General features: G+C 40.6%; 2 protein-coding genes across 3 annotated transcripts; one reads left to right on the top strand and one right to left on the bottom strand.

The window, feature by feature from the left end:
- Positions 1-346: 346 nt before the first annotated feature.
- alpi.1 (alkaline phosphatase, intestinal, tandem duplicate 1) lies at positions 347-14,565 on the bottom strand. The gene is made up of 12 exons (XM_070908268.1): positions 14,517-14,565; positions 10,618-10,734; positions 9,797-9,922; positions 7,475-7,590; positions 6,136-6,310; positions 5,149-5,321; positions 3,740-3,874; positions 3,576-3,651; positions 2,667-2,801; positions 2,241-2,432; positions 1,837-1,953; positions 347-621 (listed from the first exon to the last, which is right to left on the bottom strand). Exons 1-12 carry the CDS (start codon positions 14,563-14,565, stop codon positions 347-349), a joined length of 1,686 nt encoding a protein of 561 aa, XP_070764369.1.
- Positions 13,685-24,302, top strand: srek1ip1 (SREK1-interacting protein 1). 2 transcript variants are annotated; one of them, XM_070908271.1, is made up of 5 exons: positions 13,685-13,749; positions 21,755-21,804; positions 21,983-22,141; positions 22,758-22,833; positions 23,214-24,302. In XM_070908271.1, exons 1-5 carry the CDS (start codon positions 13,685-13,687, stop codon positions 23,389-23,391), a joined length of 528 nt encoding a protein of 175 aa, XP_070764372.1. In that variant the 3' UTR covers positions 23,392-24,302. The 2 variants fall into 2 exon arrangements, with proteins under 2 accessions (XP_070764372.1, XP_070764371.1); XM_070908270.1 differs by lacking the exon at positions 13,685-13,749 and adding an exon at positions 21,206-21,270 and having other exon boundaries at positions 21,757-21,804; positions 23,160-24,302.

The raw sequence follows: 24,302 nt of genomic DNA, 5'->3' as shown, positions 1-24,302 counted from the left end.
GTCCACCTGTTTGTTAGTTTGTATTTGAATAAGAGCTACTACATGCATGTTTAAGCCTACGTTTTTCATGCATTCTAGGTTACAAGCTCATGTGAATGTACATGTGTGATCAGGATGTATGCAAGTATATTTCTATGACATACAGCACAGCATATGTTTACCCCTGCATTCTGACTTGCCAGCCTGTGTGCATACAGTGAATGTGTGTGCATGTACTTGAATATTTAGTGCATTGGGTGTCTGTATTGCTGCATGCATACAGTGTATGTGTGTGTGTGTGTGTGTGTGTGTGTGTGTGTGTGTGTGTGTGTGTGTGTGTGTGTGTTGATGTGTGCGTGTTTGGGCGTCATCTGAGTAACCAGAGGAGGCCAAGCAGGCCAAACAGGAGGCTCGAGGGTGTGTTCACACACCCACTCGAGGTGTGGGTGTGGGGGTGAGGAGGGCAGTTCCTGTAGGGCTCCAAGCAGGCAGCGTAGGCCATGACGTGTGCCACGTAGTTCTGCTCTTTCACCCCATGGAACAGGTGAGCCATTGGGCCTTTGGCGTAGATGGCCACATCCTCCCCGCCGTGTGTCTCAGCATCCAATGGAACGGCGGCTTGCTGCATGTACTCCTCATCGTCTGGAGAGAAATGAGGGTAGAATGTAACCAAACACTGTACTCGGATCATCGATTGTTAAAGTTAATACAAAACTGATCCCTTTTATCATCATAAATTAACCGTGATGTCCATCCACATTAACTTCAGTGTAACGTCAGTATTACCCGCAACCCAGTAGACTATTTACTGAGGCATTATAATATATCACTGTTTGCTCACAGCACTGGACCATACGAATAAAGTGCACTTCACTAAAAATGGAATATGCTGTCTTTGCCACACTGACATTAAGGGCTTTGAGCATTGCTATTACAAGAGATTCCCTTGGTTTGTCAGTGCAAATACCACCCACTCCAGGGAACATCTTTGGATAGCTTTGAGATTACAAATGGTGTTTTGTAAATCGTATGTAATTCACCTAATTAAACTTAATTACAACATTTTGAAAAACCCAGACAGTAATTTAAGTCCTTTTGATGAAATTACAGCATTTACTGTCTGACTTTTCTAAAGTGAAGTGTATTGACAGATTACATAACTTTTTCCTCCCCAAACACACAATGCTGGAAAACAAGTAGGACAGTAAAGTGTTCTTGAAGCAACTGCAGTCTTTAATGCACTCAAAAGACTCCTTTAGTGGATTGATTGTCAAACATACATTGCAATGGTGTTTTGGCCTCAAAGTCTTGTAGTATAGTCATGAGAATATAGATGCTGACTTCTGCAATGACTCTCCACATGGATACAAGTTTTAGAAATGAATCCCTCACTTATGATTGCATGTTTACTTAAGGTGCCAGATGAGTCTGCACTTTTGAGACACAACTACTGGTTCCAAAAACATAGAGTGACGCCAGTCAATTCAAAAAGACAAAATTGGGGGTTTTAAAAGGTTATTCATCCCAGGATAGAAGTATTTCCACCTTCAAGTATACACACTCATGCAATGACTAAAGCGAATGGTGCAGAACAAGAGGAGGAGGAACTGGATCATTGCCGTCCAGTGTTCCACAAAGAAATACAAATAGCTTTTTTAAGTACAGTTACATGTACACAGTGAGGCCTGTGCAGAGAACAGAACAGTGCACAGCAAATGCCATAAACATCATATTTCATCTTTGCTTTCCAGAGAAAAACACAGGCATGAGTCAGCTGTAACCACATCAGTTCACGCTGTCTGTACACACATCAGCACAGACGAGTGTCGCATCTGAAAGACATTAGTTTGTACTTACAGTAATCCACCATTGTGATGTTTCCTCTGGTTCCATTTATATGGACATAACCGGGGCCGTTGGCGTACAGGATGCTGGTGAAAGGCATTTTGTCATCAGCTTTCTTTGGTGCCAGACCTGAATAACAAATAATGGTAGAGAAGGTGAGTAATAAAACATTGGCCAAAGTATCTTTTCACATAGAGGCAAAAGGAGCACACAGACTCACATGTACTTTCTGAGACAAAAAACAAAATTTAAACTTATGTAATCACCTCCATATACAGTATGAATGTCTAAAAGCTAGTCATTCTAGGGTACTTCTACTACTCCCCCTGTACTTTGTAAATTTTACATTTCTCAGAATAATTTTCATGCCATTTTCAATCTGGACTGCAATCAAGTTTTTGTGCTTTGAACCGTACCAAGGATGGGATTCCCTCGGGGTGTGCTACCACCAAAGGTGAAGACATGGGAGTGGTCAGCGGTGACCACAGTGAGAGTGTCGGATTCTCTGGTCAGTCGTGCAGCGCGCTGAATGGCTCGGTCGAACATCACAGCTTCTGTCAGTGCCAGTTTGGCAATGCCGTCATGGTGGCCATGATCAATTCTCCCTCGTAACACAGAGCAGCACAGAACTAATTAATTAGACCTGGCCCGAAACGTCTCACTAGTACAACTCCACTAGACTCATTTTAGTGGTAGTTAAAAGGAAAATACCTATTTGATTATGCTATCTATTGCCTGACATTCTTCAAAAATAGGTGTAGTAGGATATTAAAGACAGTCTTTTTCAAAAGTTAAAGTTGATGCAATGTTAAGTTAGAGGATAAAGTTGATATAGTACTCATCTTCCACAAACAGGAAGTATCCTTTTGGATTCTTGCTGAGGATTTGTATGGCCTTCTCTGTCATCTCCACAATGGAGGGGTCACGTGTGCTGTTTCGGAAAACCTCAAATCTCATGTCCTTTGGCTCAAACAGACCTGGAGCCACCGAAAAGAAGGAAAGAATATTTTAAAGGTGCCGTAAAATAAAAAAAAAGTGACTTTGGCACTGTACGGTGGTGATGACGAGTTAAATCTGAAGTGGCAGAGCTAAAGAACAGAGTGAGAGGAAACTCAAGACGGAAGGCCAAATGAAAGACATAAGTGGAAAACAATTAAACTGAACAACTGTAAACTTAGCACGTAATCTAAACATGCTCTGATCATGCTAATAATGCTTAGAATAACAATTAATTGCTGCCATTTAGGGAAGCATATTCTGTTTTCCTGTCACCTCTTATTTGAAATGCAGGAACACTTTCAAATGTATTAAAAATTTCAGACAGCACACATCCATGTAACATGTACATAAAAGCAATTTAACTGCCCAAGACGATAACAATTCTGTTGTATCTGTCTTACTGTCGTACGCAGCATCACAGCAAGGAACCTGCCCTTTGGTTTTTATCACTGTAGTTATGGGTGATAACACTAGCTAACCGGAATTTACAGTGCACCGTCATGACTACTCTACATGGCTGTAAAGATGAAAGCTGACCTTACAGGTCTCCTCTTATTTCTAAGCCATTGAGACTTCATAACTTAGATAAAAAGTCTATTCGTCAACAGTGGAGTAACGTAGATACAGCTGTACAAATATTGTGCGTGTACATAATGTGTGAGTTCAGTCTTGTGTGTGTGGTGTCAGTGAGTGTTTTATATACTGCAGTAAATATATACTGCATCTGTCTGTGTTAACACAGCTATACCCACCCATGAGCCGGTCAGTAGTTTTAACATTTATCTCATCAAACTCCTTCCTGTGCCAAACGTAGTGTGACTTCTTGTTCTGAAAAACAAACCAGAGGATACCTGAATCTGTGACTCATGTCGTAAAATATGTGGAAATATTCAACAGCAGTGTTAAATAATCCTACTGGTTTAGCCTTCAGCCACACGTTGATGAGGTTCCTCTTGTCTTTGCGGTCCCCCTTGCGAGAGTTGGAGGTAGGGTACTCAGGGTCTGGGGTGCCTTTTGGTGTCATGTACATCCTCCCTCCACCCAGAATCACCTTAAAGGGACACCAGACAAAATGGAGTCATTATATTAACAGTAGTAGACTATGATGGTCATTATACTGAAGAATTATACTGCCCTAACAATAGAGCTGTGGTTTTCACAGAACTGCTGCTTTTCTAATCTACCAGGTACTTAACTTCATTCACCTCACATCTCATGTGTAAATCTGTCTTTGATTTTATGGCTAGAATTTAAACCAGTAAGGCTCCATGAGTCGAGAGGATCAAGACGGAAAATGAAAATGACTGGAAGAGTACGGTATTCTCATATGTATGTGGCCTTTTAAGGTGTTAATTATCTATGTAAATAAGGTGTGTGTATCAATGGTGTGACATAAGTAAATAATTATTGGCTCTGGATGTCCATGTATGTAAGGTAAAAGTACCTCGACCACATACAGTCCGATATATTTTCAGTTGGCCATAAAACTAAATATGCTGTATTCAGCCAGAAATCATAGCAATATGAGCAACCCCCAGAGCAACATAAACAACTTTTTATAACCTTTCACTCGAATATATTTCTCTTTTTAAACAATGTTACATTTTCACATCTCGAAAATCAGTGGGATACTACCTCCTGTAACAACATCCTCTCAATGCCAAAGGGTTGTATTAAATGAGGAAGATGAAAATTGATGAATTTAAAGATGGATATCATTAAGATGGACTAAATCTGAATATAAGCCTTGTATGAACTCTGCTCTAAGGTCTTCTCCTGTCGTTCTTGTGTTTTTATTTCTTCCCTGCACCTTGTCTCTCAGTCTTGTATTCCACAACTGTCTTGTAATGTCTTAAAAAACATTTAAACAGATCAAAGTCACAGTGCACTCAATGCACTTTGCAAATAAAATGAGCCATATTCTAATAAAACCCCTCATTTACGTAATTTACTTCTGAGCAATATACTGTAAGATCACATAAAAGCACATGGTGACTATTTCCAAACTGCTCCATATCTATCTGAAAACAAAACAATTATCAAAGGACATACTACTATTGTAGATAAGCACTATACTCTGTTTCACTTGTGCAGTGAGCCATATAAGATTAGTACAGTAATTTACAGCACAGTATTTTTAAAATTGAACTTGATCCAATTAATCAAACATCATCTTTTTGTAATTTTGTGCCAATCAGAATTGTTCTTCAGATCAGAATTGTACAATTTCCCCCCGGGGATCAATAAAGTATTTCTGATTCTGATTCTGATTCAGAATCAGCGACAGTCTGCATGCACGTTCGGCGCATGCGCACTAGAACATACATCAATGTCAACGTTGGTGACCAGTTGGGTTGCAATGTCGACACAGCCCTGTCTGTGGGCGCTGGAAGGAAGATCTGCGTCACTGTACCAACTGCGGCTGACAGAGTGGGCATACGCAGCGGCCGGGGAGGCATGCTGGACACGGGTGGTGGTCACTACACCAACTGATTTACCTGGACAACCCAGAGACACACCCAAATCAGTAAAACTGTGAAGGCAGTGGCACACATGTGAAAGATTTTTGTTATGCACATTGGAGGTTTTCTTATCTGGAGGGAGAATGAAGTCATGGTAGAGGTAGAGGGTAAGACAGGCTCCAGTTAACCATATAGGTCATTGCTTTCTAGAAAAGCTTGTTGCTACAGCAATGAATGAGTGAGAAATGGAAATCATCAATCATCATGCTTTCAGTGTTTGACGTTTAAGTATTGCCTCCTAAAAACTTTGTATAATTTAACCTTTATGATAAAATGTCAAAACAAGTACTTTTTGGACCTGATGCAATAGCTATCTTGGGATCTATACTACTGTATCTATGGCACTCTACCATGTAGTGCACTGATATAATGACACAGAGATGCACTGACAGTAACACATAGCAAATGTAACTCATACATCTTGCTGCTAAACATAGTGAGTAGAATATTTCTTATAATGGACACTAATGATCCCTCACAAATGACATGCCTTGGCACACAGACAGTTGCACACAAATGATGGACACTGTGAACATGATACACATGAGCACAAGCACAAACGTGAACACTGGTTAATGTGAAATGATCTGCTAATTAGACATATTCTGAACATTGAACTATAACTCAAGTAGCAGGGAACATGCTTATCAGATGATTGTTTTATTCCTCATATTTCATTTCAAGGCAGATATGGTCATCGTTTATCTTGAGATAACAATGTAATTGAACAAGTTGATCTTTCCATTACACAGCACACCCACTATTTAGCCAAGCCATTTAGTGTCTTTACCTTGTGCTTTAGCACGTCGTAGTACTGAGTAGACCTCGTTACCGAAGGTGGTGTTGCACTCGTAGGCCACTGCGTTAGCGCTGAGCCCTACTGTCTTAGCGTTGGCCTTCACCCCACAGTGGTAGGCTGTAGCCGTGCTAGCACTGTCCGCTACCTGCTTATCCACACTGTAGGTCTGTGGATTAGAAACACAAACACCAATAAATAAACATACATTTAAAGTAGTACTGCATTTCCCTTTCTACACTATAGGTTAGACACTGGATACTCACTCACACTTAAGGTACAGTAATTGAGGGATTATGCCTGGCCAGAAGCTGAATCCTACTTTTATCTGACTTCAAATGTGTTTCTACCACAATGTCAGCATTTTCTGGTAAAGTGAAAATCTTTTCACACAAAGGTTTGAGTACTGAAGTCGGCGCGGGAAGGTATTAAGCAAGATGCAACATGTTAAGAGAACAAAGCATGTGAAAAATGGACACACGCTAAACCACCGACCCACCCTTCTTTTTAGTGGGGTAATCATCTGCAGTGCATCTCTCAGCGAGAGATGTCTCTCTCTTTTTTCTTCTTCTCTCTACATGTGTCACACTGTACTGATTTACCAAGCAAGCACAGACACATACATAAACATGCATACGTGTGAATAACATTCCCAAGTATATTAGCATGTGATACCTCTCTCTCTCGCTTTCTCTCTCTCTCTCTCTCTCTCACACACACACACACACACACACCTGACAACAGAGCTCATCCTTGAAGTCCATCCACTGATATCAGCATTGATAATGTGTATGTGTGCGGAGGCAAAGAAATTCAGGTCACAGAGTGCAGACACATGATAGAAAAATGTAACTTCTAAGGCCTGTTTCATTACTGTAAAGTATTATGAAAAACTTGCTTTTTTGAAAAAAAGTGCTAAATTACTACGTTGCCATTGTCATTGCCCTTTTTCCCATTTAAACGTACAAATCAGCTAATACAAATCCAATGTTTTGTAGTAAAACACTATCATTACCAAAACCTATAATAAAAGTTATTGTACAAGTATTTACTGGTAAATGATGAATATCTATATTCATACCCGGAAGGATTATTGAAAATAAAATGTTGCGGCACCAACAGTTGAAAAATTTTTTAGTATTTAAGTGATGAAGCTTGAAATGTAATTGATTAAAAATGCACTCATCAGGACAGAACAGATTGGTTGTGAAATAGCCTTCTTCACAGTTTAACTGGCTCTTTCAAATTAGGAATTGTATTGTCATCCACACTTTGATAATTGGTTGATGAATAATGACTGATGAACTACAGGTCAACAGGTGTTGTATGTCACCTTTGACAGGGCCACATATGGGAAGGTGTCCATGGCCAGCATTGTCTCCTCCCCTGATCCGCCCTCCATCTGACCTCGCAGGATTCGAGCTGCCGATACTGTGGACACGCCCATCCCTGAGAGACAATCATTGACAGGTGAAGGTTCACTGATATGGTCGGTCTATATTTTTTTAGCTTCACTATCTCAATCTACTGACATAATAAAAAAAACAATGATATAGAAATCTAGATTCTGATTATATTGAAGGTTTTGCTGTTCTGCCCTGCAAAGAGCCCAGAACACTGTTCTCTGTCCAGTTAGTGAGCATTTCAAAAATCCAGACAAGAAATGCTCAGACTATAATTGTCATGCTGAGGGGGAAAAATGTGATTCAGTAATTCTCTAAGAAAACAAAGTCAAAGCATGTCAAGGCCATTAACATCAACTGAATCCACAAATGGACCGGGCATTCAAGGCAGTGGTTTTCTAGGAGAACCACATTTTCAAACAAAATCATCACATAGACCAACACTGACTCTTCCAGGCAAGTATTCAGACCACTATTGGTAGAACATATGACATATAAACATACATAAAAATACGGCTATGTCACCATTTTGCATATATTACATAAAACATACAGTATATACCTTTAGATCACATTTTCGAAAACAACGAAGGGACCTGTTTTATCTCTTCCTGTGGTCCACTGTTGGATTTCACCCTTGACTTTGAAGACCATACTTTACGAATCCCATGTCACTGTGATGCACTAAACTCTGCCTTTAACATCACGGTCATAAAACTGAGAACATGCTCTGGGCAGGGCATAACTGGAGAGATGCACAAAGAAAACTCAACCTCGACCACCCAGAAATGTGACTCAGTAGGTCTGATTTAAAGCAGATATTCTAGTAGTTAACAGGAAAAACACTTTTAAATCTCTGCGCCTTCAAACAGCCCCCCTTACAAAAATTACTCTCATGCCTCACCAGCTGTAAATATACCACGCAAGTGACAATTAATGTGAACAATTTTCGAATCAAATCTGATCCAGATGGAAACTTCCCCAACAGGCAATAGTCATCCCTACAGTCACTGAATGCCACGCTACACTGCTAAAGGAGGAGACATGTAACGTGTCTGGAGAGGATCTTCAGGGTGGCAGCTACCTCAAAGATAGTTTTTGACCACTAGTAACGTTATGGAGCAATGTTTTTTATGACTTAGTTTAGTTTGAATTGTGCAGACACATAGTGCCAACAAACGTAGCGATGTGCCAACAAAGGCAATGAAGAAGAGAACTGCTAGCAAGAAAACATGGATATAAACAATCTCCAATATAAAATATCTAAAAAATCAGCTTTGCAAATGTTTTGTTGCTCTCAACACATATGTGAGGCCTGAAGGACACACACAATGTGTTTTGGTTAGCAACACAGAATGTAAACATAAGAAATCTCTACACCTTTAATTGTCATTCCACCTCCTGAGCTCCTAAAAATACGATGCAAAGTTCAATAAGTTGTCATACTTAAATGACAAAACAGGTGCAGTTTATGACAGTTGGTGCCTTTTAACAATAGTATTCTTTTGGAGTCATGTCTCTTGCCACCTGATGAATGTAAATCCAATATTCACTGAGGGAAATATCTGGCTCTTTAGCTGCTAAATGTTCCACTATGTTCACAAGCTAGTAGCTGGCTTAACAAACCAAAACAATCAGCTGAAAGACTCCAAATTGCTCTGTAGAGCCAAGGGAAACTGTAAAGGAGGATAATTCTCTGTGGGCCACTCACTACGAGAGACCCCTTTCACATTACCCTTTGGCATTTGATCCGTTGTTACCATAAAATGTTTGTCAGTGCAGCTTTGAGTTTAGGTGACTAAAACTACTTGGTTAGAGAAAAATCACCTTCACGATTAAAGGAAACCAGCATTGGCTGTTGGCAGGAGATGAGATGTGAACTCCAAATTGTTTCAGAGATTAATGCCACACTACTTCTGCTGTTCTACTTCAGTCAAGCCCACGTAAACGTAATAAATTAAAAGCATTTGAACAAGCGACTAAAGCTGTCCAAAGTTTTATTACGACCACTGGCTCATCAGCCCTTACAAATCTAGACACACGCCTGCACTACCACTCACACACAGTCCAAGCCACTTTCCCTAAATCCATCCTGATCACAGAAAACTGTAACTGAACACACCTGATCATTGTCTTGCATTGCATATTGAGCTGTGTTTGTCATTGAGGCTGAAAGGTAAAGATTTTCAACCACAACAAAGTCAGTATTGAATGTATGCTGGAATGGATTCCATAATGGTAACACGACCTACCGTCGCCGAGGAACAGGATGATGTTCTTGGCCTGGTGGTCCCGAGGGCGGAGTTTCAGCGCAGCATCCAGTGTTGCCCTGGCCTGAGCATCCCAATAGGCTGGTTCCTTCTCAAGTTCGTACAGCGCTGCTCAGAGGAAACACACACATAGATAGAAAATGAGATGGGAGTGTGGATGGATATGAGCGGATCTCAGAGATTTAGCAGGTGGAGAATCAGGTATGTGTGTGACTGCTTAGTATGTGTGGGTGTGTGCCGTTTGCCTGTGTGGAAGTGTAAAGCTCCAGTACAGAGCTGCTTCGAGTGAATTGAGGTGTGTCTGTGCGTGCCTGCATCCCTCTGTGCCTTTTTCTGACACTTTGAATTATATTTGGCCTTGGGTTAGACACGAGAAGAGGTTTCTCAAGAGGCGTCAAAAATGACAAAAACAGCCACGAAGACACTTTGGTTTCTGTCCATTCATGCCCACTGAGAGTCTTACAGTGAAGGAAATCTAACAGGAACATTCCTCCAGCCAAACACCAAAACAACGGAAAGACAAACAGTCCATCCCACATTTTACATAAACAGGTATAGACACAGGCAAAAATATACTCACATATGCTTTTGTGCATCTACACTAACACAAACTCTCATTACACCTACATACCTGAGTTTGTCCTCATGAACCAAGTTCTCAAGCACAGTCTGTCCTCACACACTCACCCTTTCCCAGGTTGAGGTTACCTGCTTGAGTCTCCCTGCGCGTCCATTTGTCTGCCCACAAAGTGCTACTAATATCCCAACCGCAGGCAGCAATAATAACTCTGTCGTCTCCTCACCTTGGCTCTGCGTAGCGGCCCGGCCCACAGCCAACAGTATGGGGCCCAGAAGGACGAGCAGGAGATTGGGGGCCCTGCAATGTGGCGTCTGCATCTCTAATCCGAGCGACCTGGAGGCTGGAGAGGTTGACACAGCCGGCTTTCAGAGCAAGCACACCGAGACCGAAAGACAGAGGCACAGGCAGAGAGTGTGTGTGGCTGCTAAGACCTCCGGCCCTGCCTTTTTAAAGCCCCACTGGGTGTGCAGTAAGGAAGGGCCAACGCCAGCTCATAGGCTTAGAGACACAAAAGTGGGAAGAGAAAATGTGAGAGAAGGAGGAAGAGCCAGAGGAGAGAGAGAAAAAGAGACAGAGAAGCTGGGACCACACAAGAGCACTGTAGCATCACAGCCCCTCTACTCACTTTGATTCCTGAAAAATGTACCACCCCCATTATATTGTTTTAAAAGGGTGCTTTAATTCAGTTCTCTCTCTTTTCCCTGGCTCCTGCACTCACAAGTGTGTATGATAGAAATTTGAATGGTCCTTTGATGTGGTAAATGTACAGTATAATGGGTCTTTTTTAGGCAGCAGTCCCTTTAACAGGGAGAGAAAATAATGGCTACCCAATTTATGTTGGCATCCATCACGATACAAATCATAACCAAGTCTCTTTCCATTTCTTTCCCCCCATCTCCTGGAAAAACAGTCCAAGGGAGGAAAGGGAAAGAGGTCCAACCTATTCTTTAGAATATAATGATTGAGTCTTGATGGGCTCTGCTTTTCATGTCAGGGAAATGGTCATATTTTCATTTCCCCCCTCTGAATTTTTTGCATTTATAAGACCCCAATATTTTTCCCCTCTCACCACGTCAACTTGGCCGTTTTTTCCATGGGAAGTGAAGCGGGGTTAGCATTTTTCTTCTGTGAGGTAGTGGAGACCGCCTGCAGAATGAAAATGTCTCTCTTCAATGCAAACACAACAGTTAATGTGTGAAATGAAGTGAGTTGGGCCAACTTTGTTCCACACGGCCAGAAGAATCAAATTCCCGGCGAACGGCCCTCGTCTAGTGAACCCGCGAGGCTGAATCTCGTTACATTTCAGAGCTCAGGAAGACCTCTGCTTTCTGCCAACCGCTCACCCGTTGCCAACAGGGGTTTGCAGTTAGTCACATGTGCCTAATCAAGACTGCAATAAAATCATAGCAGCAATCTGGGTAGAGAGGCCTCACATGATGTGGCCCACACCACATGAACTGGAAATACCAGCGGCAATGTGCAAAGAGCAGGAAAACTTGTGGAGGCAAGTCTGTCTGTCCATTTGTTATGGGTTTGCCCCTGAGAGAAAGTCGAGCTTATGTTGGGAAAGTCAAATTAGTTTCCTGCAAGACAAGTGTAAACACCTGGTGGCTGTTTTAGGTCTCAGCGTGGATCATCCATTCACCAAGAGGTGCTTAGTTTGTTTTGTTGGCTGATTATATGGCACGCTGGAATGCTTGTGGGAATGCAGTGAACTTCTGGGAATTTAGAAGACAAAGCGGGGCACGTTAACCGTTTAAGAAATCTAATCTAAAATGTATATTTTATATACATTTCAGTCATAGAATCAATTCCTGAACCTTCAGCATCTAAATTTAAAGCCATGCTATTAATCCAGTCTTATATTCAGAGGTAATACATAATATTTCTTGATCTACTATGTATTAAAAACTACAATCGCTTGTACAACCTACTACCTCCAAGGGATAGATATCTAACTTGTTGAGAGCAAAAACACATTTCATCTTTTTATTCCCCCAAGCAAAGCAGTCCTGACTACTAGTAAATATGATCCATTGAAATAAATTGCAAGCTACATGCAGGAGGGATAAGAAGATATCTGCTGGTAAAAAAAATAAATATATATATATATATATATATACATATATATATACATACTTTCCCACCCTCTGATAGAGAGCAAGTGTATACAGGATATTTATAGTGTAGCAGATGGTGACTTGTGTGCACTATTGAGATCACGAAGCAGAGGAAACCATACAGTGGGGGGGCTCTTCATCAGATTTCCGGTTCTATCCGACCACAAAAAGCACCTGTTCATGAGTCTCAAAAATATAAAGGACCCAGTCTGGTAAAGAATAATCATCATCTATAACAAGGACTAATGCTAAAACAGTGTATTTCTTTTAAAGCTGTGACATCTATTGCTTCATATAAATAGGTGTTATGTCTCTTTTAAGTGGTTTTCACTGTGGAAGGAAACACTTCACTTGGGTACAGGATCTTTCTCTTTCTTTTTTTGCTGTCTGTCGAGAGTTGGCTTTTCTCAGGTGCTGATGTTTTGTTTAATTAAACATTTAAACAGCTCATAAGAGAATCATCAATGAATGGTGAAAGAGGCTGCACATGACCTAATCTAGTGGAGGAGTTGCCCTGTATGGTTGTATACGTAAAGAACCTAAAACAGATCTTTTTAAAGTATAAAATAAATATATAAATATACACTGGCTTTACAGCTGCACACATACCTCTTCACACACACAAGCACTCCCCCATTCCAGCATCTGGATCCTGAGTCAGACTCCCCTAAAAGTAAATTACAAATGTTACACTCCCCTCTGCTTCCCTCCTCTCTGCTCTTGACATGCAGGGCTCCTTTAACCTATAGATTTTGTAAATTACAGTTGTTAGCCCCACTTTGTGTCTAGATTACAACTCACGGAGGGAAATGTTTAGGCTCAGGTTGTCAAAGCAAGGATATACATGTGGGTGGTGCCAGACCACACAGCCGCGATTTCAAAGAAAGAGCCAAATCCTTTTCCCTGACTTTTTTAGGATGGCTTTTAAAAGGAGTTTTTGAAATATGACAAAGATAGGGGAGATTGACCAGATGACAAGGATATAGATGGTGAAAGTTGTAGATGCTTGCTATGCTATCTTAAAGAAGGGCTCCAGTAGGGAAAGAAAAAGACTGAAGAGACAGAGACACTGCCAGGTCTAAAAGAGATAAAAACAGAGACGGCACTGGAGGAACAATTAAACTAAGTCTTCAATGATGCCTGTGATCTATTTTGGCCATCGTCACAAATATGACCCCCCCTTCCCTTCAAACACACACTCGTAGAGTGACATCCACAAGACAGATGAAGAATATATCTAGATTTAGGGAGGTACCATAAATGATGTAACCCCTTTTTTATGGGAAGAGCTTGTGACTGAGATCCCATCTCAGAACAGTTGGAAGGCCAGTCATAAAAGGTTTTACTGCAGGCAAAGAACTCAATTGGGGGACAATTAGAAGTGAAGTACGGAGAGACCCATGTCCCGCCTCAAGACAGCTCACAGCAGCTACGGCAGGAGATTGCTACCTCAACATCAAACAGTCTGACAGCTTTGAGAAGTGGCCCCTCTTAGTTTTTAATTGGACTCATAAAGGAAATATGGAGTTTACCCTAATTAAGCTATAGTGTGTGTGTGTGTGTGTGTGTGTGTGAGAGAGTAAATTAAAGAGACTGGTTTAGCAAGAAGCAGAGCACATATGAGCACAAGAAAGATCGAAAGAAAAGTCTCGTGTGTATAAGAAAGACTGTGTATGTGTGTGTGTGTTATGTGTGAATGCAAACATGCCTGCCTGCCTCTCTGTGATGTGTTATAATTGTCCATGGTTGTCATGTCTGACTTAAGACCTAAATGTTGTGACATGGAAAAAAAGTAAATTGCAGTAAACTCATATCCAGGCTTATAGCTCCAGTTTTACTGTGTGCATTGAAGAATATATTGCATTTGACATCATGTCATAAAAAAGTGCTTTCATGGGCACATGATGCCCACATCAAATATTTGCTTATGGCTGTTGGTTTGCTAATTTCGCCCTTTTTTTCGCTCTCTTAGCAACATCACATATATAAAATTCGGACTCACCTGAGCAGCCACATCCAGTGAGGAGAAGTAAGCTCATCAGCAGTATCATCCCACCTCTTCTTCAGGTGTCAGACTTATTTCTCTTTTCCCAACACTGTTATTGTTCTCTCCACATTCCTCTTCTTGCTCCTCTTCTTTGTCTTCCGCCTCTCCTGTTTTCTTGGGTCTCCAAATGCCTGGCGACTGCACTCTGCTTCTTATACCTCCTTCTGCAACAATGGCGTGCGAAGTTTCTCACCTCCAAGGTATCCAGGGAAGCAATAAATGACTGATGGAAAACAAAAAGTTATTTTCCTTCCACCACTACCATTCTGTAGCCTTGGCTTACATCTTTTGTTGGAGACAGAGGCAGAAGAGGAGGGGGAAACACATTTATTTGGACACACACACACACACACACACACACACACACACACACACACACACACACACACACATATCTGCACCACCAGCAGCTCTCACCTTTTTACCAGTTTGCGTCAGAAATATCCATCAAATCAGAGAGCAGGCCCATTTCCCTCCCCACGCTGCCCATCTTTTTCTCCACAATGCATGGAATCAAAGTGTTTTTCTCTCCCGGTCCTTTGTGGACACATGTCTGTCAGCAGCTCACACAGGTTGAGGCTTTGTAGTTTGCTGCAGGAAATGTCTGAATTGGTTTCAGAGGAGTCAAAGTGGGACAAAGGGTTTAAGGAATGCAGGGAAATAAACAAGTGTGTAGATGCTGTACAGTACAAAGACAGGCATGTGAAAATAAACTTGTACTAATGAGCTAAATGTTGATTGAAAACCAGGATTATGCAGGAAACTGTGGAAATCCGGAGAGATACATTCGTATTCAGGATGGTCGAGCGCGGTCTGATGGGAGAAAACAAGACTTTTAATCAACACACACAACCGTGGTGTACCTGCCTCGCATTCCTCGCCTCCCACTCAACTAAGCACTCTGCTTACCCTAGATCTCCTCCACATCAAAGAGCCCTCATTACAGAAGCCATCACACATGCACAGAAAGATTCGGGGAGGGAGAAAGAGAGAGCCGGGAGGGAGAAAGGGAGGTGGGAGGACAGAGGGGGCGAGGGAGAGAAACCACACTCCTACTGCATACAGAAGTATCATTCAAAACAAATCAATTCCAGCTGCTATTTGCCTCACCTGGCAAGACCTTGAACAAGACCAGGCAGAAACACAAGAAACAGCCCAGCAGTTGCCAAAAAGCAATGTGCAAAAAGATCCCCAAAACAGTTTTTATTTTAGCCTGAGTCAAAGTAAATGAAGGTCAAGAAGATTAATGTTTATAAATCGAGGAGTCCAATCACTGTGGTGGAACAGCATAAAATCAGAGTCTTGCTCCTCTTCCTCACGGCTTTTGTTTACCCTTCTGAAAGGACGCCAAAGAGAGTTCCCCTCTCCCGCACGGCCACCCAGGCGTGATGCTCGTGTTTGTGGGAGGAACATTGTGTCAGGTGGTGAGGTCGGGCGACTCAGCGACTGGCGCTTGAGGTCAGACGTGGGTTTATTTTCCTAGGCAGGCCTCTGTCCAAAAACATCCTCTGCCGCGTCCACAGTGTCCACCAGGTGCTGACCAGACAGGGCCTGTTAGCGGCACAAGGAGACCTGCTGCGAGATGGACAGCTTCTTTCATTCAACTGGTTTTGTGGTATTCATTTCATTTACAACTTAGGCGTTCAGGCCACACACTCATGCACAGATTACCAATAAGACATGGGGTTGACATTTCTTGGGGACCACCCAGGAGACTGCATGTACTGCAGATACATTTGTAATTCACAGGACTTTAAGTGAACTATGAGCTTCATCAGTGACCTGTATGCACTGCAACAACATTAACCTTTTTCTGTCTCTGGCACAATCTTAACTTGCATTTTCACAATAGATGAGTGAGCTACACATTTACAAAAGAAATGTTGAGTGAAGAGGTCTCAATGTTCACTGATCCAGAATAAACTGACTGAGGCAACATGTGTTATTTTTGTCTGTTTTCTGAAGTCTTTATCTGCTACTCTCAGCACCCTTTACACACCTGAATGTCCCAGAGAGGGTATCACTCTCTTTGAGGACTTCTCAAGACTTTGTTGAATTTTATCCATGTAATGGTATGGCTCTCGGGATGGACTTGTGTATGGACATTCATGGTCCTCAAAGGATGACTTTGGTGATCCCCTGATTTTTCCTCTTGTACCACCATGAGCTGGATGGATTGCTGTGAAATGGGGTGTACACATTCATGACCCCATCAGGATGAATTATAATAACTTACCTTTTCATCTAACACCATCATCAGGTCAGTTTATTAATTTGTCCAATACTTGACCAATTGACATTCCCATCACCCTTAGCTGCAGTTTGTGCTATCTAATGTTAGCATGCTAACATTCTATGCTAAGATGTTTTAGCATTTCACTTGAAGCTGTACTTAAGCATAGCCTGACAGAGCCTCTAGCATTTCTGTAAACTTGTTTTATGAATCTTTTATGGGAGCTTTGCTTCTTTCTGATTAAGAAATGTTAATTGATGTAGATGAATGAGCACAAAAGGTTTCATCTTCTTGCTCTTTTCTGTGGGAAAAAGTCCCTCATACCTAAACATCTCGTGCCCCCAGACCAACTCTCCAGATGCTTGTTGGGGTAACATACAACTGGGTGACAACAACATTCGGGCTGGGAACCACCAGAGTACTTTGTGTGAAGCCGCCGTTTGAAGCCGTGTCTATGACGTGTGTTTGTGGCACGAAGATGTGAATAATGAATCTGAATGCATGCAAAAGCTGGCCAACAAGGAAATCCATTTTAGATTTAATTGACTGTGGCTGAAGCGTCCCAGTGGAGTACAGATTGTTTCAATAATTTATTTTCAACTTTGCTCATAAACACATCGCCAAAACTTAATAAAAGCCATTTCGCAATGAGATGACCTTGGTGTGTAAAGGCCATGTTTCATCTCAATTGGTGAATTTCATGAATCCCATTTAGGAACGAAAACCAGTCTGATCATGACCCTTCTGTTTCTGCACAGTTACCTATTACTGTCATTTTCTTGGTCACTTTTAAGCATATTTATGTTGTTTTTCTTGTTCAAAGTTTCATCTCAGTAGTTGTGCAACTAAGTCAGGGTTTGTTGTCCCTGAGGAAGAATTTCTGTCTGTCAAGCTCCTGCAGTCGCAATATAACTTGTGTTACTGGAAATGTTTTGAATGCAACACCCCTTTCAAATCCAACAGTCAAGAAAAATTCCCACAAACTAGATGGATGTATCTCATTTTGACACATATCCCCATCAGTCACATTTTAAAAAGTTGTGTTTTGTTTGATGCACCATAAAAACAGCAAAAACAAATAAAATCCCATCTTACGATTGTTCAGTGACTCACAAAGGCTGCAGAGAAAAAGACGAAGACTCAGCAGGACCACATTAATGTGTATATATACCCTTTCTAATGATGTGTTGAAGGTGTATCACAAACCCTTAGATACATGGTCAAAGTGTGATTCACTGGCATATAGGACATTGACACAAATACAACGCTCCTTTGCTGTTTTTTAGTCAGCCCTTAACAGAAAGCAAAATGAACGACAGACATTGTAGAAGTGGGACTCAGGTAAGGATGGAAAATAGCAGCAGCATAGCCACTGAGGAATGTTTTACCACGGTCTTATCTTTGTCAGGGAGCTATTTATGTGCAGAAATGTAGACAAGTTTGTGAACCAGCCTGTCAACAGCTACCAATAAAGCGTTCCTTTAAGGCCCCAATCCATGTTTTTTTGACAATATAAATACAAAGTTGGCTCACTCTTAACTGAGCTAGATCACCTCGGTAATCTTCATTGCATGGTTAACCTGCATCAGAGCAGATTCAGCTCAGAGGATCAGAAAGATCCAAATGTGTAAGAACCCTATCTGCTAACCAATCAGCTTACTGGAAGAGTTGAGTCCTCATTTCTACAGGCTCCCAATGTTGGGAAAAGTGTGGCATTTACAATGAACTGACAAGTTATAATGAGGTCCGTAAAAAACAACCATATGTCTATTCTGGAAAAATTGAAATTAAAATGGTGCTCTCACCACTTTATTTCATAAAATAACTAAAATATGATACTTAAATGTCAATTTCTACTGCAGTTTCCACTATCAGTGACCTAATTTCCACAGGGGGTCACCATTGATCTCTTACGTGACATGTGATTGGCTTCTAATTATACTGCACACCTATAGCTGAACAAGTAAACCCAGGGTTAACAGAAGTAGTTAAAAACTAGACAGAGTTGGAATTAGCAAAGCCAGGCAAGCAAAAGAGAGACTGACTAAGCTGAACCTCGTGCTTTGTGCCTCTCAATCAGTTTTAAGGTGATAACTCACAGTTTTGTGGTTTTGTTTTTTTGGGTAGCCTGAAATGCAATAAAGCATTGAAGATGAATTAACTGAAGCATTGTTTTTAAGTGGAATACTTAGACAGTATTCAATGTGTTTCGTATGTCTGAGTGAAAGCATGAAACTTGTAAAAAGACATCTGGAATAACAGTTTCAGATTACTCTGAGTCAATCTGTATTAAAGTGAATGTAATATGATATATGCAGTAAAGAACTAGCCAGCAGAAGAGTCCCTCATCCCAGACTACTGGTATGCATTTCTTCCACTGTGTCGGTGTAGACAGACCAATGACTAATGTAATTATAAATGTTATTGAGTGTGTGTTTTCTGTCTTGCTATTAGCTATAGTGATATTGTGTCATTTGTCTTTTTTGTATCTATTCTGCCTTTTTTTCTCTGTACTGCCACAGCAGTTGCAGGCTATTCCTTTCAACTAAGAGTAAATGAATTGTTTTACAAAGCTTGTCTCTCAAAGGTCTTCTATGTGTTCTTTGCACCTTCCAGTGGCTGAAAAGTGAATTTAACAATTCTCTACAGAGAGGGAGTCTACCGTGCAGCTGCACAGGTTTCTGACAAACACTCTTTCTTTTAATCTCTCACCCGAGGCAATAAACCGACACAAAGATAAAGCACGCTCCTTTGAACTGTATCTTACCCTTGTTAGATAATCAATGCTTCGTAACAGCAAGCCCAGATCTGAGTAACTGAAGTTTGTTTTAAAAGCCTGGAGAAAGGCTTTACTTAAGCTGGTTACTGTAATGCTACATTTTAAAATGAGACAGGATGCTGTGCTTAAATGTACAAGGGAAACACAACAATTGTATTTTTGAACGAAAATAAAACAAGCATCATCAAAACAGAACACTCTACTTCGAGGCTAATGTGACAGTCATATTCTTGTGCAAGCTACGATTCTCAGCAATTTCATCACCTCAGTCATGTAAAGAAATCAATCATTCATATGGGACGAGAAAGGCAGGAAGGAAAAAGGCAGTGATAATGATACAAAGGTGCTAAAAGGTTCACAAAAGTTCTATCATGCCTCAATGGAAAAACATCACCTCTGCAACAAAACTTGTCAGAAAGTGCGGGTACATCTGGTCAGTGGCTAGACTCAAAACTGGACTCAAAACTCAAAAACAGGTTGTGTGTTTTTAAGCATGTCAGGTGACTACAAGTGCACAAGAAAAAAAAAGGTGAGGCGTAGTGGATCAAAGTTCTCTGGTTGAGTTGAACAGCAGAGCTGTGAGACTGCTTATCATGATGCATCAGCTGATTGGGTAACACCGACTGCAATAATGACAGTGTTTATAGCAAATAAAGTGAATTACAGTATTAATTATGGCAGAATGGCCACTGAGGCAGATGGCATGATCAAAAGACCCAGAGTGAGATGGTGTGTGCGTCTGTGTGTTTGTGTGTGTCACAGTCACAGACATTAGGATGAGGGCATGTCTGGGGGCCCCGCATCTGTCGACATTTTCCATCTGCCAGTCTGACTCTGGCTGCCTTCAATTAACCCCTAACAAAAACCACAAGTGGCTTTACTGGGAAAGCAATCAAGCATGGGGCGAATATTGTTTCTGAAAAATGTATAGCATTTTTTTAAATTGATGCATGGAATGCATGAAATGGCTACTCTGGGTCAGGGCAATTGAGGAAGAGCACACAATATTGATTTTAATGTACACTTGTTATAGTCTAAACTTTCTGGCACACATTGCACCACTCTATATGAAACCCATGCCCATGTGGCATATTTGTATTACCCACAAATAAACAAATGAACTTTGGAAAATAAACCAACAAGTAATACATGAGTTAGTCAGATAGTAGTATTCATAATTCATAAATATAGAGAGAATACAGAATTTTGCCTCTTCACCTTTACTCATCCAAAACACTCATTTGCTTTTGGCCTATATTTTCAATTACATGACTTATGAATACAAAAAACACAGATTCAAGCAGAGATTCAAAACAGTGGTTTTCAGGTCTTGTTTGTTTGATTTAATTGTTGACGACTTAATATGTCACGTATGGAATGTTGAAGTAAGGCTTCAAAACTGGCTTAAAATGTTTTTGTGAAGCTGTTGTTGGATGAACAAATCCTTAAACCAGTGCAATCTACTGCTCCAGGCTCCACCAGTCCAGTTGGTGGCGATAATACGCCAATGATTCAGCCAGTAAAGGAAAAAAAGAAACAAAAGAAGAAGATGGAACCTTGTAGTTTCTAGAGAAAACGTTTCCGCCCGGCGGTATTTTGAGTGAAGACTCGTGGAGATTTTGGTTGGTTCGCGCGCTAGCAACCATCCGTTTTGTACTTTTTTGGCTTTATCGTGGAAAGCACAATGGCCGATCCAGGTAAGTAGTAGATTTTGTATACAAGTTTACATTTTTAAGTGTATGGCTCGTGTAGTTTAATCTGGAGATCTAATGACAACCAGAGTAACGATGTGGCTTAACAAAATGTTGCTAACGTTAAGGCTAAGGGACCAAACAATAATTGTAATAATCGATACTGCCTTTAAACGACATATTTCACCTCACACGAGAAGCTAAAGTAGACTGTACTGTATTTATTTATACATGGTTGTATACATGGCTGTTTGCTGTTTGCTGAAATGTTAATGCGCCACAGAGAGAAAGTAAACTAACGTTAGTTAACTTACTCGTGGTGGTGTGCTGTCGGTATATAGCGAAACTAAAATACGGGTAAATGGAGAGTCTAACAGATAAAACCGGTCACTTTAAACGTTATTTAATGTACGTATCTAATGTACTTCTCTTATAGCTGTTGTACAAACACTTAATTACTTCGAACACTAAAAAACTCTTATTATCTCACAGGTCCTAATAAGGACAACATCAGGGCTGGGTGCAAAAAATGTGGATATCGTAAGTAAAGCTTTGACCCACACGTGTGTGTGTGTGTCTGTGTGTCTGTGTGTGTCTGTGTGTCTGTGTGTGTCTGTGTCTGTGTGTGTCTGTGTGTGTTGCTGTTAATTCATTATAAACATTAAAATTATTCTGTTGTAGTTGTTCATCCATTCTCTCTTGGACATTCATTTTTCAGCGGGACACTTGACCTTCGAGTGCCGAAACTTTGTCAGAGTTGACCCCCAGAAAGACATCGTCCTGGATGTAAGCAGCACCAGCAGTGAGGAGAGTGAAGAAGACGTAGCTGCAGGTCCACGCAGCGAGAAGCTGGGGCGAAGTGGCCAGCATCGCAGAGGTAACAAATGTGCTACTTCTATATCCTTGTTAGATAGTCTTGGAAGAACCAATTTACAGATTCACAAAGCAGTTTTACACAAGGGTGGCAATGAGACATTGTAAGAAGAAGACATAAGAAAGCTTTATACTTCAGTACTAGGAGGTCATGCACCTTGATGTTAATAACCTCCACAAGCACAAGTGTTTGCCAAACTGCTGTTACAGGATACAGTTTCTATTTTGCTCTTACGTTTCTAACTCTTTTGGCAGAGTTAGACAACACAGGACTCTCATTTGGGAAAATATGGTCAATAAATGGGTTGACAGTAAGTGGGGATGGGACATTTTCCTTTAACACAGCCTTACTTTGTGATTTAGGCTAAGCTGGGCCTTTTGTGGTGTATCTTTTAAAAGACAAGGTATATTCTGCTGCCTTTCGAACTCATCAGATGGATTTTGATGATTGCACATAGATGAGCAGCAGTAGTAGCCCCAGAAGTGCTAGTGGTTGAAGTCTCAATGTTGCTACTATTATACATACTTTATTTTCTGATTTTACAGATGATTTTTAATTTATGAGCTGCTACTATTCCAGTAAAAGCTATCCCGACTCTTCTGTCTACAATTCTTTGCAGGTTCCCATGATGACGGCGACGATCGAAAAAAGAGACACAAACGGAAGAAGAGCAGAGACAGAATGTCAAGAAAGAGGTAACTTTTTTCTTACCTGGAATTTTTTATGTTTTTTTTTGTGTTCACACTGACCCCAGAGATCTCTTTTTTTATACTTATATAGTCTTCTGACAACAGAAATGTCAAGATTTGTAAATATATATCCTCTCTCTATATTGTGTGAGTGGACTTGTTAAAACAGAAAATAAGCTATTACAGATTTAAAGCAAACATGAAGTCTAAGTCAGTAATTATTTTACTGATAATACTTGATTGATACTCTACACATGCGCATTCTTTTGAATGATTTTATTTTGGGCAACAAAATAAATTAGTATTCAAAAAAATGTTTTTTTACTCCCTAGATCTGCGTCATCATCGAGTGATGAAAAGACCAAAAAGAAGAAAAAGAAACGCAGCAGGTCCTGCTCCTCATCTGACGAAGAGGAGAGGAGGAAGAAAAAGAAACTAAAAAGCCACAAGAAGAAAAGCAAAAAGAACAAAAGGGAACACGGGAAGAAACAGAAGAAGAGGAAACACGAATCTTCTTCCTCCTCTTCTTCTTCCAGCTCCAGTGAATCCTCAGACAGTGACTGAGCCAAACTGAACTGTGCAGCGTCTGTAGGTCCAACATATTTATTCTCCAGTCCATGAAAAGATGTGTAAACAAGGCACCTCATCCTGTTCCATACAAGTGGCTATTACTGAGACAAGGATTCAAATGACTAATTAGTTCAGAAAACACTGTTGAATACACTGTACACTGAAAATTCATGCAAATGAAAAAAAAAATCTGATTGTGATTCTCTGAAGCATTTTGGAAAACATGTACAAAGCCAGGGAACATGTTCTGATATAGTGTTTCTTTGTCCTTCCAGACCCACTGTCATTTCACATTTGACAGTGTTTGTTGTGTGCAGAGGAACACATGGTACAGTCTCTTTTCAGACATATTGCTGAACATCAGCGTAAGGTTTTCAAGTCCAATCAAGACATTTAATTCAGGGAAACAATCCTGGATAATTTTTTGTGATTGATTCCTTTAATAAGTTTCTGCATACTTTTTCTTTTTAAATACACTTTGCTGCCTCAATGCTTCTCTTTGAAATTGTACCCAAAAACATTTTAAAAGGTCAAATGTGAACGCTAAACATGATTTTTGGTTGACTGGGAATAATGGCTAAGGGTTATAATGACTATAAATACTTGTGGCTGATGTAATGGCCACTATTAACAACAATCAGCCCTTTTATTTGTCTGTGCTGATGTGTCGGCAGCAGTTTATTAGTATTGTCTAATGTCAGACAAAAAAGTTTTGGTCTTTTAGTTTATAACTGCTTAAATGTTTATACTGTATTTTGGTGGGATGGCTGAATAGTACAATGAAACTCCTGGAGGTTCCTGATAAGACAATGTGGTTGCTAGTTATGGACATATCTGGACATTTTAAGAGTTCATTCTCAAGCAAACAGCTTTGTTTATTCCCTATACACATGTCCTTTTTGGTC

Source organism: Enoplosus armatus, chromosome 7 (assembly GCF_043641665.1).
Source record: "Enoplosus armatus isolate fEnoArm2 chromosome 7, fEnoArm2.hap1, whole genome shotgun sequence".
Lineage (NCBI taxonomy): Eukaryota > Metazoa > Chordata > Actinopteri > Centrarchiformes > Enoplosidae > Enoplosus > Enoplosus armatus.
Note: the sequence above shows the minus strand (reverse complement) of the source record. Positions and strands in the feature narration are given on the sequence as shown.

Excerpts from the sequence above, each read along its gene's own strand:
- srek1ip1 (XM_070908271.1), top strand. The coding sequence starts at position 13,685 with ATGACCCCCCCTTCCCTTCAAACACACACTCGTAGAGTGACATCCACA. Across the intron at positions 22,142-22,757 it reads AAGTGGCCAGCATCGCAGAG|GTTCCCATGATGACGGCGAC; the intron begins GTAACAAATGTG and ends AATTCTTTGCAG. Across the intron at positions 22,834-23,213 it reads GACAGAATGTCAAGAAAGAG|CAGGTCCTGCTCCTCATCTG; the intron begins GTAACTTTTTTC and ends AAAGAAACGCAG.
- alpi.1 (XM_070908268.1), bottom strand. The coding sequence starts at position 14,565 with ATGATACTGCTGATGAGCTTACTTCTCCTCACTGGATGTGGCTGCTCA. Across the intron at positions 1,954-2,240 it reads CCGAGGGAATCCCATCCTTG|GTCTGGCACCAAAGAAAGCT; the intron begins GTACGGTTCAAA and ends TTTGTTATTCAG. Across the intron at positions 622-1,836 it reads CATCACAATGGTGGATTACT|ACGATGAGGAGTACATGCAG; the intron begins GTAAGTACAAAC and ends ATTTCTCTCCAG.